Source organism: Salvelinus namaycush, chromosome 14, assembly GCF_016432855.1.
Source record: "Salvelinus namaycush isolate Seneca chromosome 14, SaNama_1.0, whole genome shotgun sequence".
NCBI classification, from domain to species: Eukaryota; Metazoa; Chordata; class Actinopteri; order Salmoniformes; family Salmonidae; genus Salvelinus; species Salvelinus namaycush.
The window spans coordinates 30,275,008-30,290,914 of NC_052320.1; the positions used below are offsets into that span (position 1 = coordinate 30,275,008).

General features: G+C 49.2%; 1 protein-coding gene across 1 annotated transcript; it reads right to left on the minus strand.

Moving 5' to 3' along the window:
• Positions 1 to 24: 24 nt before the first annotated feature.
• On the minus strand, positions 25 to 1,828 carry ttc34 (tetratricopeptide repeat domain 34). The gene is made up of 2 exons (XM_039007688.1): positions 1,280 to 1,828; positions 25 to 814 (listed from the first exon to the last, which is right to left on the minus strand). Exons 1-2 carry the CDS (start codon positions 1,520 to 1,522, stop codon positions 443 to 445), a joined length of 615 nt encoding a protein of 204 aa, XP_038863616.1. The 5' UTR covers positions 1,523 to 1,828; the 3' UTR covers positions 25 to 442.
• Positions 1,829 to 15,907: the final 14,079 nt, after the last annotated feature.

Consider the following 15,907-nt stretch of genomic DNA (forward strand, 5'->3'; position numbering starts at 1 on the left):
CCAAACCCAGATTCGTCCGTCGGAATGTCAGATGGTGAAGCGTGATTCATTACTTCAGAGAAAGCGTTTCCACTGCTCCAGAGTCCAATAGCGGCGAGCTTTGGAGCACTCCATCCGAAGCTTGGCATTACGCATGTTGACCTTAGAATTGTGTGCGGCTGCTCGGCCATGGAAATCAATTTCATGAAGCTCCCAACAAACTGTTCTTGTGCTGACTTTGCTTCCAGAGGCCGTTTGGAACTCGGTTGTGAATGTTGCAACCGAAGACGTGCTTCAACACTTGGCAGTCACATTCTGTGAGCTTGTGTGGCCTACCACTTCGCGGCTCAACCGTAGTTGCACCTAGACGTTTCGAAATTCACAATAACAGCACTTACAGTTGACCGGGGCAGCTCTAGCAGGGCAGAAATTTGAAGAACTGACTTGTTGGAAAGGTGGCATCCTATGACGGTGCCACATTGAAAGTCACAAGCCCGGCCTCCACACACTGCAGGGCCTTGCCTCGATGGAGCGCCAGGGCCCGGGTGAAGTCATCGGGGGTAGGCCCCTCATAGGAGCACAGCACCAGGCTGCGGCCTCGCTGGCACAGGTCCTCGGCCGAGATGTGCGGCTCCTCTGAGGCTCGGCAAGCAGCGTCGAAGGGGCCCCCATGGCTCTGGATGACCCAATCCAGGACAGCCACGGCCTGTTCATGCAATTCAAGCTGGGTGAAGCAAGAGGCCCGTTGGCACAGGTACTGTGGTTGGAGCTCGCCCGCCCCTTGCACAGCCACGGTCATGAGAGCAAGGGCACTCCCTGCTTCCTGGGCTGCTGCCTACAGTAACACAGACAGTTGTGTTAGTACGTATTATGAAGAGAGTTGACTGTTTTGTCTCGTAATAAGAGTTAATTGTGTTTTCTTGTAGTAAGAGTTGATTGCTTTGTCTTGCAATAAGAGTTTATTACTATGTCTTGTAATAAGAGTTGATTACTTTGCCTTGTAATAAGAGTTGATTACTTTGTCTTGTAATAAGAGTGTATTGTTTTGTCTTGTAATATGAGTTTATTGTTTTGTCTTGTAATAAGATTTGATTACTTTATCTTGCAATAAGAGTTTATTGTTTTGTCTTGTAATAAGAGTTGATAACTTTGTCTTGCGTGAGATGAAAAAAGTGATTATAAAACGGTTAGTTCTGACCAAGCAATCTGATTGGTCGGTAGGTGTTAGCTGTCCTTATTGTTTGTCCTTACATGTTTCGTCTTGTAACTAGTTAAATAGTTGTCATGTATTTGGTCTTACTTGTGCCATGCGTTTCCTGTGACTTGGGGGAATGAGGCTCAGCAGGAAGTCGAGAGTGGAGGGTTCTCTTTCGGCCAGCCTGCCAGCCGCCCTGCGGTACTTCTGTTGCCAGGCCTCCACCACGTCTATCCTAGCCTGAGCTGCAGCCTCCCGGGGTTCCTGGCAAAACACCTGAGTCAGGTGAGCTCTTGCTGCTTTCATCTCACCTGGTTCACAGAGGCAGATATTACAAAACAGTTGCATGTACTAACTGTGCACAGTCCAGCAGACGTTTTGAACAAAACCTTCATAAAAGTTCATCTGCTTAGATAGTGGTGCCCATACTGTGTCATCTGCATAGCAGAACAGGACAAAGACCCAATCCCAAATCGACCCATAAAACCTGAGCCCTATGTACTTCTGGAGATCTGAGATAACTTGACAGGTTTAAGGTGTAATCATAGGGCATATGGTCTAGGGAATATGGCAAATTAATCAAAAAAGAGTATCCGAGGGCCTCCCGGGTGGCGCAGTGGTCTAGGGCACTGCATCGCAGCGCTAGCTGCGCCCCCAGAGTCTCTGGGTTCGCGCCCAGGCTCTGTCGCAGCCGGCCGCGACCGGGAGGTCCGTGGGGCGACGCACAATTGGCCTAGCGTCGTCCGGTTTAGGGAGGGTTTGGCCGGTAGGGATATCGTTGTCTCATCGCGCTCCAGCGACTCCTGTGGCGGGCCGGGCGCAGTGCGCGCTAACCGAGGGGGCCAGGTGCACGGTGTTTCCTCCGACACGTTGGTGCGGCTGGCTTCCGGGTTGGAGGCGCGCTGTGTTAAGAAGCAGTGCAGCTTGGTTGGGTTGTGCTTCGGAGGACGCATGGCTTTCGACCTTCGTCTCTCCTGAGCCCGTACGGGAGTTGTAGCGATGAGACAAGATAGTAATTACTAGCGATTGGATACCATGAAAATTGGGGAGAAAAGGGGGTAAAATTAAAAAATATATATATATATATATATATATATCCGCTGATGATAGATAAGGGAGCGTCCGTTGGCCAAGTGCCAATGATATCAGCTTTGGTCAGTAGTATATCCACATAGAGGCAATGCCATCTGGAGTCTCGGCAGTCTGTCCTCGTCAGGGCTCCTCCAATTAGAAAGGCCTGTCGTAACGTTGTATTGATTAATGTGACAACTGCTGCTCATCGAATGATTAATGGTTTATAATTACGTGATTAAATGAATCAGGTAATTATTAACTCATCAACCTGGGGCACCATGGGAAAGTTTTGGCTTTATTGAGTTTCTATTTCCCAAATTAACTCAAAGAATATCAGAATATTGATTTTATAACAGTCGCTAATTTATTAATTTCCTCTACAGTCTCATTCTGAACGTCGCTTAATCCGGGAATCTGCACAAACCCGAGTCTCACTAAATAAATCCGTACCACACCAATTGAGTTGATTATTAATTTACTTACAAGCTAAAATTATAATATAAGATATACATACACAAACACACAGTTGAGGCTATTGATTAGAACTTAGTACAATGAAACAGGTCCCTAGAGGGCCAACACAATATGACATGTGTTACACAAAATGGGGATTTCAAAAGAGGGAGAAAGAGAGAGAGTGCACGAGAGAAAAGCACACTTGGGTACATTTGTCAACTATGCTTATTTTAACCCTAACCTTGCCCCGAACTTCTGCTCTTATGGGTCAGAATACAATGATGTAATTACGTGTTGAAGGTCTCCGATGGGGTGTCTCTTCGTGGACTCGGTTCCGACTTCTCTGATGACGGCACGTCTTCGGTTACCGGGTGTAACTCTCTGTTTGTCCACACGATGTCAGTGTCCTTTCTCTTAGGGGTCTGTTTCCTCGCCCTTGTTCTGAAAAGGGTTCTTCGGAGGACGGCTAATCAGCCGTGTAGATGGTTCCAGCGTGGGAATGAAAGCAGTGTAGCCACATGATTCCTTGGAGAGTGGTAACCGGGTGGTCCTGCTTGAATTAACCCTCTTAGTCACAGCTACTCATCCGTAGCATAGATTGTAAAAAGGTTTCTTTGTCTTCTTCAACCTCGTGTTCAATTTTGGGTTACAACTAATTCGAACCTTGGCTGCAGCTCGTGGTCACTTAGTCTGATGTTACTTCTTAACTTACATGTTTTATACCCTTGGGTCAGAAATGGGCGTTTCTGCCTTTAGAGCAAGTTCTCTGGGTGTAACTAGTTACGAGGCAATGTCTGGATTTTACTCAGATCCAATTTAGACAACTAACTTCACATTTCATCTTTACAAAAACATTATCTTTGATCTGGACATTTTCCACACGACGTACAATATGCAAACATCAGGTATATCTTGTGAAAACTCTTCAAGTTACAATGTTTTCCTTATAACGTCGTCATTTAACTTTTAATAACATAACACAAATGACATTCATTTTCATATTCCATCTATCATCACTACTACCATTTTGGCTGACGAAACATATTATCCCAAAGTCCATTTATTGCATGTTACTGTTCAGAGGTAGATTCTCCATAGGTCCATCATACATTCCCTCCCTCCATACTGACAGGACACAGGTCTGCTGCCTTAAGATTTACAATGGGCGGGAGTTGTCATAAAACCCCCCATTCCATACCTCTCCATCTCTCCTCCGCTGGTGGGTGTGAGAGATATCTCTGTAGGATTATGGTCCACGGTATCCTGACCCGAACAGGCCAGTCATGACAGGCCTCTCGGAGCTCTTCTTCCTGGCAGGTGACAGCCTTAGTCGACAGGATCTCCGTCAGATAGGTCCTGCAGTATTGCTGCAGCCAATCACAGACCAGTTTCCTGGTCTTGTCTTTGAGCGACAGGATGTCTTTGGTGATGGCGTTGGCGCTTAGTTGATGCTCGGACAGTATATCCTGAGTACATTCCTGGAAATCAAAGACATGTTTACAATCATGTTGAGATTGTTTGCTCCGTTTTTCTGTGCTCCGTTTTATTTACTTAATAAGGAACACTCAAAATGTACACTTATAAATCATAACAATTTTTATCAAAATACAGCTGTAGACAGAAGTCAAAGATCAAACATCACACATACAACTGATGTCTCTCATGAGTTCTGCCTCATAGGAAAAGTCCAAGTTGCTTTTATCATGCTTGTAGTCAACCCCCTGTGACGTCACTGCATATGTCATTACCTGCTACTCCTCAGACCAAGCCCATGCATACACAGCTATACAAACTTGCAAGAGATACAATAGTTCCAGTGTTTTCTAAGGCCTCAGCAGTAAATGTCCACTCCCCCAAGTTGATTTATAGAGGTATGTCTGACTAGCCTCTTATCTCTTCTACTCTCCAGCAGGGCTCTTTGTTTATCTTTGAAATGCTTTCTCACAGACCATTTTCTTTATAAGAGGCAGAGACTTAGAAAAGACTGTGGAACAATTCTAAAACTTTACAATGAATATATATATTGTTAATCTGTAGTCTAGGACCTTATAAATGTAGAGGAAGAGGGGTCCCATAGCCCCTCCCCCTCTATTAATACAACATATTATAATAAATTATTATAATACATCAAACATTTGGTGCAACCCCTATCATGACCCCAATTTGACCCATCAAGATCATGTGTCAATGAGAAGCTGTCTATGTGGATATAGCAGCCTTAAACCAATTGCTTTAATTCTGATGTAAATAACAATCTCCCAATTTTGGGTCCTAGTACCTTCTGCTGGTTTAGTATGAGGTAGGTGAAGCCTCGTCCACAGAGGGCCTCTACATGGTCATGGTCAACAGAGGCCATGATGGCGATGAACAGATAGGCTACGGGTTCCCTCAGTGCGCTCTCGTCTCATGTGCAGTGGCCCTGCAGCAGCAGCCGGTCCTTGGGAGACACCAAGGCCAGCAGAGGGTGCAAGCAGCTTATATTGCCACACTGGATCAGCTTCTTCAGCAGCTGGAGAGAGAACAGAATAGAAAGGTCCCGAGCACAGAGTTGATAACAGTTATTAGCTTATTAGTTTATCATAGCACATTTGGGACAGCTGAAACAACACTTGTCAGGTGTGAATTGATAAACATTTAAATCATTTGAATACATGTTGCATAGGGCCAGGTCAACTGTGTGTAGCTGATGCATAATACGTGACTATCAGTATGAAAGGTATTTTTGTTGTCATAATGCTTTCGTATCTTCTCCTAACAAGTGTTCCAACGGCATCTTATAGAAGCCACGGTAGGTCATATTTATCAAACAACATCAAAATGTGCCCTTGCTGCAGCCAATCACAAACCAGTTTCCTGGTCTTGTCTTTGAGCGACAGGATGTCTTTGGTGACGGCGTTGTCATCATAGAGGAAGCCATGGTGCAGTTATAGCAGGGCGAGGCGGGCCAGGATGGGTGCTCGTGGGGTGGTTGGCCCGATGGCCAGTAGCAGACGATAGGCCTCCTCCACCCGGCCAAGCTGGTACAGTGCATCGGCCACCAGGATCTGAGGAGCGTCAGCACACATAGAGAGACACAGTCATGATTCAATCAGGATATCAACTGATACTGAAATGACATTCATAAATTGAACTTTACTGAAAGTCACGAGTAAAATAAAATCCAAGTCTAATTGAAAATATGCATCAAATTGATACAAAACTGAGTTTAAGAATGATTATAAAAGAGAATTCTGGCACTGTTCAAAGAATAGCCACCTCGTAGGTTAGGCTATAGCTAATTCACGATGCAGCCTATTTTATGAGATATTTTACAATAAAGTACTCTATGTGTGTGACATACAGAAACAAATGCGCTAACAAACGGGCTGTAGCGGCTCACTTTTCTAATGCTCTTGGTGTTCCAGGGGGCTGAGGCTGGAGCTGTGATCTCCAGTCCACTCATCCAGCATGACCCTGGCCTGCTCCAACATCAGCCCGCGGCAGTTCCAGGGAACCATGCATCGTACGGTCAGTGCAGTGTCTTGGGGCTGCAGCCGACTCGCTGTCACATAGTCCAGGGCTGTGAGGTAGTGCAGGCCCCCCATCATGCGCAGGAGGCCCCTGCCGCACAGCGCCCACACACAGCTGGACGGGTGGAGAGCGTTGTGCTTGATCACCGCCTGGAAGTACACTAAGGCCCCCTTGTGGTTGTCGTAGAGAAGATGGGCATAGCCGCGCAGCACCTGTACTATGTTCTGGTAGTTCTGCTGGTAGTTCTGCCGCCCCTCCATCGAGCTCCACGTGGCACAGCGCCCGGAGCTGGGCAATCACAGGGTCCAGCAGCTCCACTCCCTCGGAGGAGGGCAGGTCAGGGCGGACCAGGACAGTTTCCCTGTAACCCGTCAGGCCTCTCTCTGCCTGCTGACGCAGCTGGACGCATGCCGTCGCTCCCGTCCCCTGGTCTAAGAAGAGCCTCTGGTACTGCAGCCGGGCTGTGGCAGGGTGGGCTCCAAAAGCCTCACCCTCCGAAGCTCGTCCCCCGGCGAGGAGATGGGCGGCTGCTCTACTGGTCAAGAGAGTGGCTCTTCTTTCTGCTGGCATCCCCTGAGCCACCTTGCCTGTACCTGACTTTGGCTGTGATTGTGAATGATCCTGTAGGGCTACAGAATACACATCTGCGCTCTCTTCGAACCTGCCGTACGAAAATAAGTCTGCTGCTTGCAGCTCTTGCACTTCCATGTCCCCTGGGGAAACAGCCATTAAAAACTCAAGGAATTCAGAGGCAGTTGCTGGCACGATGTCGCCGACCTCACTTGCTCTTTCCCCAGACCTAATTTCAGCAGTGTGTAAGGAATGTTTTTGCAACATCTGCTCATAGAAGGTCTTCACTATCTTAGGCAAGTGCTGAGCTTGTCTGCTATTGGCCAATTTTACAGTCTCCGATTTATTGTCTCGGAAAGCCCTGCGATAAAGCCTAGGGCCTTTGGGGCTGTGGGGGTCTGAGAACAAGCAGGTAAGGGCCCTAGTCAGCTCCAAAACCACACGAGTGGAACCCTGTGGGCGGGGGTTTTGCTTTTCTGCGAGGGTAGCCGAGCAACATAAAAAACTTTTGACTCAATTTTGAAAAAAGAGGCAAACATTGTTGGGGCTCAGCGTTGATAGGAAAACCACTGCCAGGCCTTTGTTGAGGCCCTCCATTGAGGCCTGTTTCTCCCCATGACCATCGAGCCAGGTCTCCAGAATGGAGATCATCCTAGCTAACCTGGACCCCCCCTGGTCTCGCATGTGACCCATGGTGGATCCAGAATGGCTCCTGAAGGCATAAGTATAAAAAGCAGTTGCCCTCCCCAATTCTCCAGTCTCTAGGAGCTTGTCACCTTCTCGGCACAGGTCTGCCACTCCAGTGTCAGCAGACTACAATGATCGCGCCCCTCTGCTCTCCAGTGATTCACACTAGTGCTCATATGACTGTCAACAATTGTGGGGGAAACAGTAGACATTATCATATATAAAATCATAGTTTGAAATGAGGGATTGTTAAAAATGCCACAAAAATTCCATCAGAATAACCTATGTGATATGGACAAGTCAAACTTGTAGCACAAGTAGCTAAAGTGTTGGAGAAGTTTAATGCCAATATTGCCTCCTCACAGATATCTTGATGAAATAGTATGGGCAAAAATTAAAGCTGTCAACCAAATATAAGAGTATGCTAAAGTTACTAAAGTAACAAGAAAGACTGTCAAATTATTGCGAAAAAAGATTTAAAAGCTGTATGTTTAAGTTGTAATAAATGATAACGCACACTGTATTGACGATAGATTACTGAGATATACACTATATATTCACAAGTATGTGGACACCCCTTGAAATTAGTGGATTTGGCTTTTTCATCTACACCCGTTGCTGACAGGTGTATAACATTGAGAACACAGCCATGCAAATTCCATAGACATACATTGACAGTAGAATGGCCCATACTGAAGAGCTCAGTAACTTCCAACGTGGCACCGTCATAGGATGCCACCTTTCCAACAAGTCAGTTAGTCAAATTTCTGCCCTGCTAGAGCTGCCCTGGTCAACTGTAAGTGCTGTTATTGTGAAGTGGAAACTTCTAGGAGCAACAACAGCTCAGCCGAGAAGAGGTAGGCCACACAAGCTCACAGAACGGGAACGCTGAGTGCTGAAGAGCGTGGCGCGTAAAAATTGTCTGCAACACTCACTACCAAGATCCAAACTGCCTCTGGAAGCAACGTCAGCACAAGAACTGTTCGGCGGGAGCTTCATGAAATGGGTTTCCACTGCCGAGCAGCAGCACACAGGCCTAAGATCACCATGTGCAATGAGTTACAAACTGCCTCTGGAAGCAACATCAGCAGAAGAACTGTTCGGCGGGAGCTTAATGAAATGGGTTTCCACTGCCAAGCAGCTGCACACAGGTTAAACAAATCAAAATATATTTGATATTCTTAAAGTAGCCAAATCAAATCAAATGTCATTGGTCACATACACATGGTTAGCAGATAATAAAGTGAGTGTAGCTGTAACGGCAGCCTTCCTCCTCTTCAAGAGAAGAGAAGGTGTAGCAGGGATCGGACCAACACGCAGCGTAGCCAGTGCTCAACATGTTTAATTACGAATAACGTGAACACTTAAAACAATACAAAATAACAAAATGTGGCAAACCGATACAGCCCTATCTGGTGCAGAGAAAACACAAAGACAGGAAACAACCACCCACACCCCAACACAAAACAAGCCACCTATATATGATTCCCAATCAGAGACAACACAAAACATCTGCCTCTGATTGAGAACCATATTAGGCCAAACATAGAAACAGACAAACTAGACACACAACATAGAATGCCCACCCAGCTCACGTCCTGACCAACACTAAAACAAGCACAACAAACAAGAACTATGGTCAGAACGTGACAGTACCCCCCTCCTGAGGTGCGGACTCCGAAAGCACCCCCTAAAACTCTAGGGGAGGGTCTGGGTGGGCATCTGTCCGCGGTGGCGGCTCCGGCGCTGGACGAGGACACCACTCCACCATTGTCTTTGTCCCCCTCCTTAGCGTCCTTTGAGTGGCGACCCTCGCCGCCGACCTTGGCCTAGGAACCCTCACAAAGGGCCCCATCAGACTGAGGAGACAGCTTAGGACAGAGAGGTAGCTCAGTACAGAGAGGTAGCTCAGGACAGAGAGGTAGCTCAGGACAGAGAGATAGCTCCGGACGAATGGCAGCTCCGGACTGAATGGCAGCTCCGGACTGAATGGCAGCTCCGGACTGAATGGCAGCTCCGGACTGAGTGGCAGCTCCGGACTGAGTGGCAGCTCCGGACTGAGTGGCAGCTCATGCCTGGAGGGCAGCTCATGACTGGAGGGCAGCTCATGCCTGGAGGGCAGCTCATGACTGGAGGGCAGCTCATGACTGGAGGGCAGCTCATGACTGGAGGGCAGCTCATGACTGGAGGGCAGCTCATGACTGGAAGACAGCTCATGACTCGAAGGCAGCTCATGACTGGAGGGCAGCTCATGACTGGAGGGCAGTTCCTGACTGGCTGGCGGCTCTGGCAGCTCCTGACTGGCTGACGGCTCTGGCAGCTCCTGACTGGCTGGCAGCTCTGGCAGCTCCTGACTGGCTGCCGGCTCTGGCAGCTCCTGACTGGCTGGCGGCTCTGGCAGCTCCTGACTGATGGACGGCTCTAGCGGCTCGGGACAGATGGGCGGCTCTAATGGCTCGGGACAGACGGGCAGCTCTGACGGCTCGGGACAGACGGGCGGCTCAGATGGCGCTGGGCAGACGGGCGGCTCAGATGGCGCTGGGCAGACGGATGGCTCAGATGGCGCTGGGCAGACGGATTGCTCAGATGGCGCTGGGCAGGCAGGCAGCTCAGACGGCGCTGGGCAGGCAGGCAACTCAGACGGCGCTGGGCAGGCAGGCAGCTCAGACGGCGCTGGGCAGGCAGGCAGCTCAGACCTGCTGAGGCGCACAGTAGGCCTGGTGCGTGTTGCCGGAACTGGTGGTACCGGTTTGTAGACACGCACCTCAAGGCTAGTGCGGGGAGCAGGAACAGGGCACACTGTACTCTCGAGGCGCACTATACACCTGGTGCGTGGTACCGGCACTGGTGGTACCGGGCTGAGGGCACGCACCTCAGGGCGAGTGCGGGGAGAAGGAACAGTGCGTACAGGGCTCTGGAGACGCACAGGAGGCTTGGTGCGTGGTGCCGGAACTGGTGGCACCGGGCTGGAGACACGCACCACAGGGAGAGTGCGTGGAGGAGGAACAGAGTTCTGGAGACGCACAGGAAGCCTGGTGCGTGGTGTAGGCACTGGTGTTACTGGGCTGGAGCGAGGAGGTGGCGCCGGAAGAGGTGTTGGACGGAGGAGGAACAGAGTTCTGGAGACGCACAGGAAGCCTGGTGCGTGGTGTAGGCACTGGTGTTACTGGGCTGGAGCGAGGAGGTGGCGCCGGATATACCGGACCGTGAAGGCGTACAGGAGCTCTTAAGCACCGAGCCTGCCCAACCTTACCTGGTTTAATGCTCCCCGTAGCCAGGCCAGTGCAGCGAGGTGGAATAGCCCGCACTGGGCTGTGCTGGCGAACCGGGGACACCATGCGTAAGGCTGGTGCCATGTACACCGGCCCGAGGAGACGTACTGGAGACCAGATATGTTGAGCCGGCTTCATGGCACCTGGCTCGATGCCCACTCTAGCCCGGCCGATACGTGGAGCTGGGATGTACCGCACCGGGCTATACACGCGTACAGGAGACACCGTGCGCCTTTCCGCACAACACGGTGTCTGCCCGTACTCTCGCTCTCCACGGCAAGCCCGGGAAGTTGGCGCAGGTCTCCTACCTGACTTCGCCACACTCCCCTTTAGCCCCCCCCCCCCCCCCCCCCCCCCAAGAAATGTTTGGGGTTTCTTCTTGGGCTTCCTGGCCAGCCGTGTTCCCTCATAACACCGGTTCCCCTTCGCGGCTGCTTCCGCTCTCCTAGCTGCCTCCACCTGTTCCCATGGAAGGCGATCCTTACCAGCCAGGATCTCCTCCCATGTGTAGCAACTCTTTCCGTCCAACACCTCTTCCCAAGTCCATTCCTCCTGGTACCGCTGCTGCTGCTGCTGCCGCTGCTGCCCGTTGCTACGCTGCTTGGTCCGAGATTGGTGGTGGTTCTGTAACGGCAGCCTTCCTCCTCTTCAAGAGAAGAGAAGGTGTAGCAGGGATCGGACCAACACGCAGCGTAGCCAGTGCTCAACATGTTTAATTACGAATAACGTGAACACTTAAAACAATACAAAATAACAAAATGTGGCAAACCGATACAGCCCTATCTGGTGCAGAGAAAACACAAAGACAGGAAACAACCACCCACACCCCAACACAAAACAAGCCACCTATATATGATTCCCAATCAGAGACAACACAAAACATCTGCCTCTGATTGAGAACCATATTAGGCCAAACATAGAAACAGACAAACTAGACACACAACAGAGAATGCCCACCCAGCTCACGTCCTGACCAACACTAAAACAAGCACAACACACAAGAACTATGGTCAGAACGTGACAGTAGCGAAATGCTTGTGCTTCTAGTTCTGACAGTGCAGTAATATCTAACAAGTAATCTATGATGACAGTGTTGATGACAGCTTTGCACTCACTGATTATATGCAAATGTAAGCAAGGTTTGAAATTATTATGTTTTCGTCAAATATTATATCTGTTTGGGCTTCTTGCGGTCAATTTGCAGTCAGTGTTTTCATAAAATGAAGGGTTGCTAGTCTTTATAACCATACCTCAGTTACTACCACACACTGGTTGAATCAATGTTGTTTCCAAGTTATTTCAATGAAATTATATTAAACCAACGTTTAATAAACATTGAATTGACGTCTGTTACCAGTGGGTAGTTATAGTTCCATGGTAGTAGCTAGGTAGCACACTTAGCAGCTACTAGTAGCTAGCTAGTTAGCTAAAGTGAAGTACAGATAGCAAAAAAAACTTCTTAAGTAGTACTTCAAAGTATTTTTACTTAAGTACTTTACACCACTGCTATTTATACTTTTTAAACTTTTAAACTTATTAAACCTCATCCACTTTCATGGGATTTCTTCAACGTTCTAAAGCTTCCATTGTAACATCATGACTTCCAACATTCCATTCACTATGAATGCAACAATGCAACGTATGACACAATTCACCTACTTTGACCACTTTCCCAACAAGTTATATAAAAAAGTTAGAGAGTATGAAATCTTCCTTTACTGCTCTGCTATTCAAATCTGAAATCAGTCAAATAAATATATGATACCAATCTAACGATACAGTTGTTAGGTAATAAAAAAAATACAAAATACAACTTTTTACAAACAACTGACATTTTAAAAACTTTTGCAACCCGTTAGACAGGATATGGCATCATAGACGAAAAGTGCTCTCTCAGGTCGAGTCTACACTTCTGCTATCAGAACACGAATGTTGCATTGACAAGATGGTATTCTAATTGTGTTTCAGATTTGTCTGACCACTTCAGGAGCTGATCAGGGATGCATTGTGTGCGTATTTCTCCTCAGTCTGGACGCAATCATGCTACCAAAAGCGCATACAGTAGGGGCGACATCATCAGCATACCTCTTACAAGTCTCCAGAAAACATGTGTTTTGGGACAGAGAGGCACCGTTTCATTATAACGTTGGAGGAAATACGTTCCTAGCGTGTGAGGAACGTGTTTGTGGGACTCATAAATACTGGCCAATATTTAGAAACACATTTTTTGGCTAGAATTATGCTAACCTGTTTTCAATCCCTTTAGCGTTGCTGGCTAGCTACATAGGTTAGCTGGCTAGTTAGATACAGTTAACTACTGCCATCAGTTGTTGTTGTGTTATCATATTTAGCCTATTCCACCATTTGTAGAATGCATACTGGCATTTCAATATAGTGCGAGAAAAGGGAGTCCAGAATTCCATGATCAGAACTCTATGATCAGAATACTAGAGCCGCATGAACCATCAAGTCTAGACACAGCCTCAGTTTTGTCATTGAGCAGCCCAAACAGAGCCGTTGCTATAGATACTCACAAAAACTTAGAGGGTACCTCTCACACCTCGCACCTCTCTGATTCAGAGGGGTTTGGTTAAATGAGGAAGACACATTTCAGTTGAAGGCATTCAGTTGTAAACTCAGCAAAAAAAGAAACATCCTCTCACTGTCAATTTTCAACAAACTTAACATTTGTAAATATTTGTATGAACATAACAAGATTCAACAACTGAGACATAAACTGAACAAGTTCCACAGACATGTGACTAACAGAAATTGAATAATGTGTCCCTGAACAAAGGGGGGGGGGGTCAAAATTAAAAGTAACAGTCGTATCTGGTGAGGCCACCAGCTGCATGAAGTACTGCAGTGCCTCTCCTCCTCATGGACTGCACCAGATTTGCCAGTTCTTGCTGTGAGATGTTACCCCACTCTTCCACCAAGGCACCTGCAAGTTCCCGGACATTTCTGGGGCAATGGCCCGAGCCCTCACCCTCTGATCCAACAGGTCCCAGACGTGCTCAATGGGATTGAGATCCGGGCTCTTCGCTGGACATGGCAGAACACTGACATTCCTGACTTGCAGGAAATCACACACAGAACAAACAGCATGGCTGGTGGCATTGTCATGCTGGAGGGTCATGTCAGGATGAACCTGCAGGAAGTGTACCACATGAGGGAGGAGGATGTCTTCCCTGTAACGCACAGCATTGAGATTGCCTGCAATGACAACAAGCTCAGTCCGATGATGCTGTGACACACCACCCCAGACCATGATGGACCCTCCACCTCCAAATCGATCCCTCCATAGTACAGACCTCAGTGTAACGCTCATTCCTCCGACGATAAACGCAAATCCGACCATCACCCCATGTGAGACAAAACCGCGACTCGTTAGTGTAGAGCACTTTCTGCCAGGGCACCCCCCCCCCCCCCCCCGCAAAACCTAAACCTATAGAGGAGGGTCTGGGTGGGCATCTATCCGCGGTGGCGGCTCTGGCGCGGGACGTGGACCCCACGGGGACCCTTGCCGCCGACCCCGGACTGGGGACCCTTGCAGCTCCGGACAGGAGGCAGCTCTGGCAGCTCCGGACAGGAGGGAGACTCTGGCAGCTCCGGACAGGAGGGAGACTCTGGCAGCTCCGGACAGGAGGGAGTCGCTGGAGGCTCCGGACTGAAGGGCGTCGCTGGAGGCTCCGGACTGGAGGGCGTCGCTGGAAGCTCCGGACTGACGACCTTTGTAGGAGGCCTCGTGCCATGAATCCTCACTGGAGGCTTCGTGCCATGGATCTTCACTGGTGGATTCGTGCCATGGATCATCACTGGTTGCTTCTTGCCATGGATCATCACTGGAGGCTTCTTGCCATGGATCATCACTGGAGGCTTCGTACCATGGATCATCACTGGAGGCTTCTTGCCATGGATCATCATTGGAGGCTTCTTGCCATGGATCATCACTGGAGGCTTCGTGCCATGGATCATCACTGGAGGCTTCTTGCCATGGATCATCACTGGAGGCTTTGTGCCATGGATCATCACTGGAGCCTTCTTGCCATGGATCATCACTGGAGGCTTCGTGCCATGGATTATCACTGGAGGCTTCTTGCCATGGCTCATCACTGGAGGCTTCTTGCCATGGATCATCACTGGAGGCTTCGTGCCATGGATCATCACTGGAGTAGAGAGACACACAGGAGGCCTGGCTCTGGGAGAAGGCACAGGACTCACCAGGCTGGGGAGACATGCAGGAGGGCTAGGACTTAGCACAGGCACAGGACTCACCAGGCTGGGGAGACATGCAGGAGGCCTCTTCCTTGGCCGAGGCACCGGATACACTGGGCCGTGGAGGCGCACTGGCAGTCTCGAGTGCAGAGCTAGCACAACTCGTCCTGTCTGGATCCCCCCTGTAGCCCGGCAAGTGCGGGGAGCTGGAACAGGCCGCACAGGGCTGTGCTGGTGAACCGGGGACACCGTGCGTAGGGCTGGCGCAGGATAACCTGGGCCGAGGAGACGCACTGGAGGCCTGGAGAGTAGGGCTGGCACACTCCGTCCTGGCTCGATGCCCACTCTAGCCCGGCCAATGCGAGGAGCTGGGATATAGCGCACCGGGCTATGAGTGCGCACTGAGGACACCGTGCGCATCACCCCATAGCACGGGGCCTGACCAGTCACATGCTCGCCACGGTAAGCACGGGGAGTTGGCTCAGGTCTCCTACCTGACTCCGCCAATCCCCTCGTGTGCCCCCCCCAAAAAATTATGGGGCTGCCTCTCGTGCACGTTTCCTCGAGCCAACTCCTCGTAGCGTCGCCGCTCCGCTTTAGCTGCCTCCAGCTCCTCTTTAGGACGGCGGTACTCTCCTGGCTGTGCCCAGGGTCCCTTGCCGTCCAAGATTTCCTCCCATGTCCAGGAGTCCATTCCACCACGCTGCTTGGTTCTTTGGTGGTGGGTAGTTCTGTAACGATCGTCCTGGAAAGAAGGTGACCAAAACGCAGCGTCGTAAGTGTTCATTATAATTTAATAAAATAACCTAGAGACATAAAAAAATAAAAAAATAAAATAGAGACATAAAAAGAATCTCTAAGGTCAGGGCGTGACATTAAGACAACACCATGCATTTGCAGTTTGATTTACATATATCATAACCACACCAATGTGTAAAGGACAGTT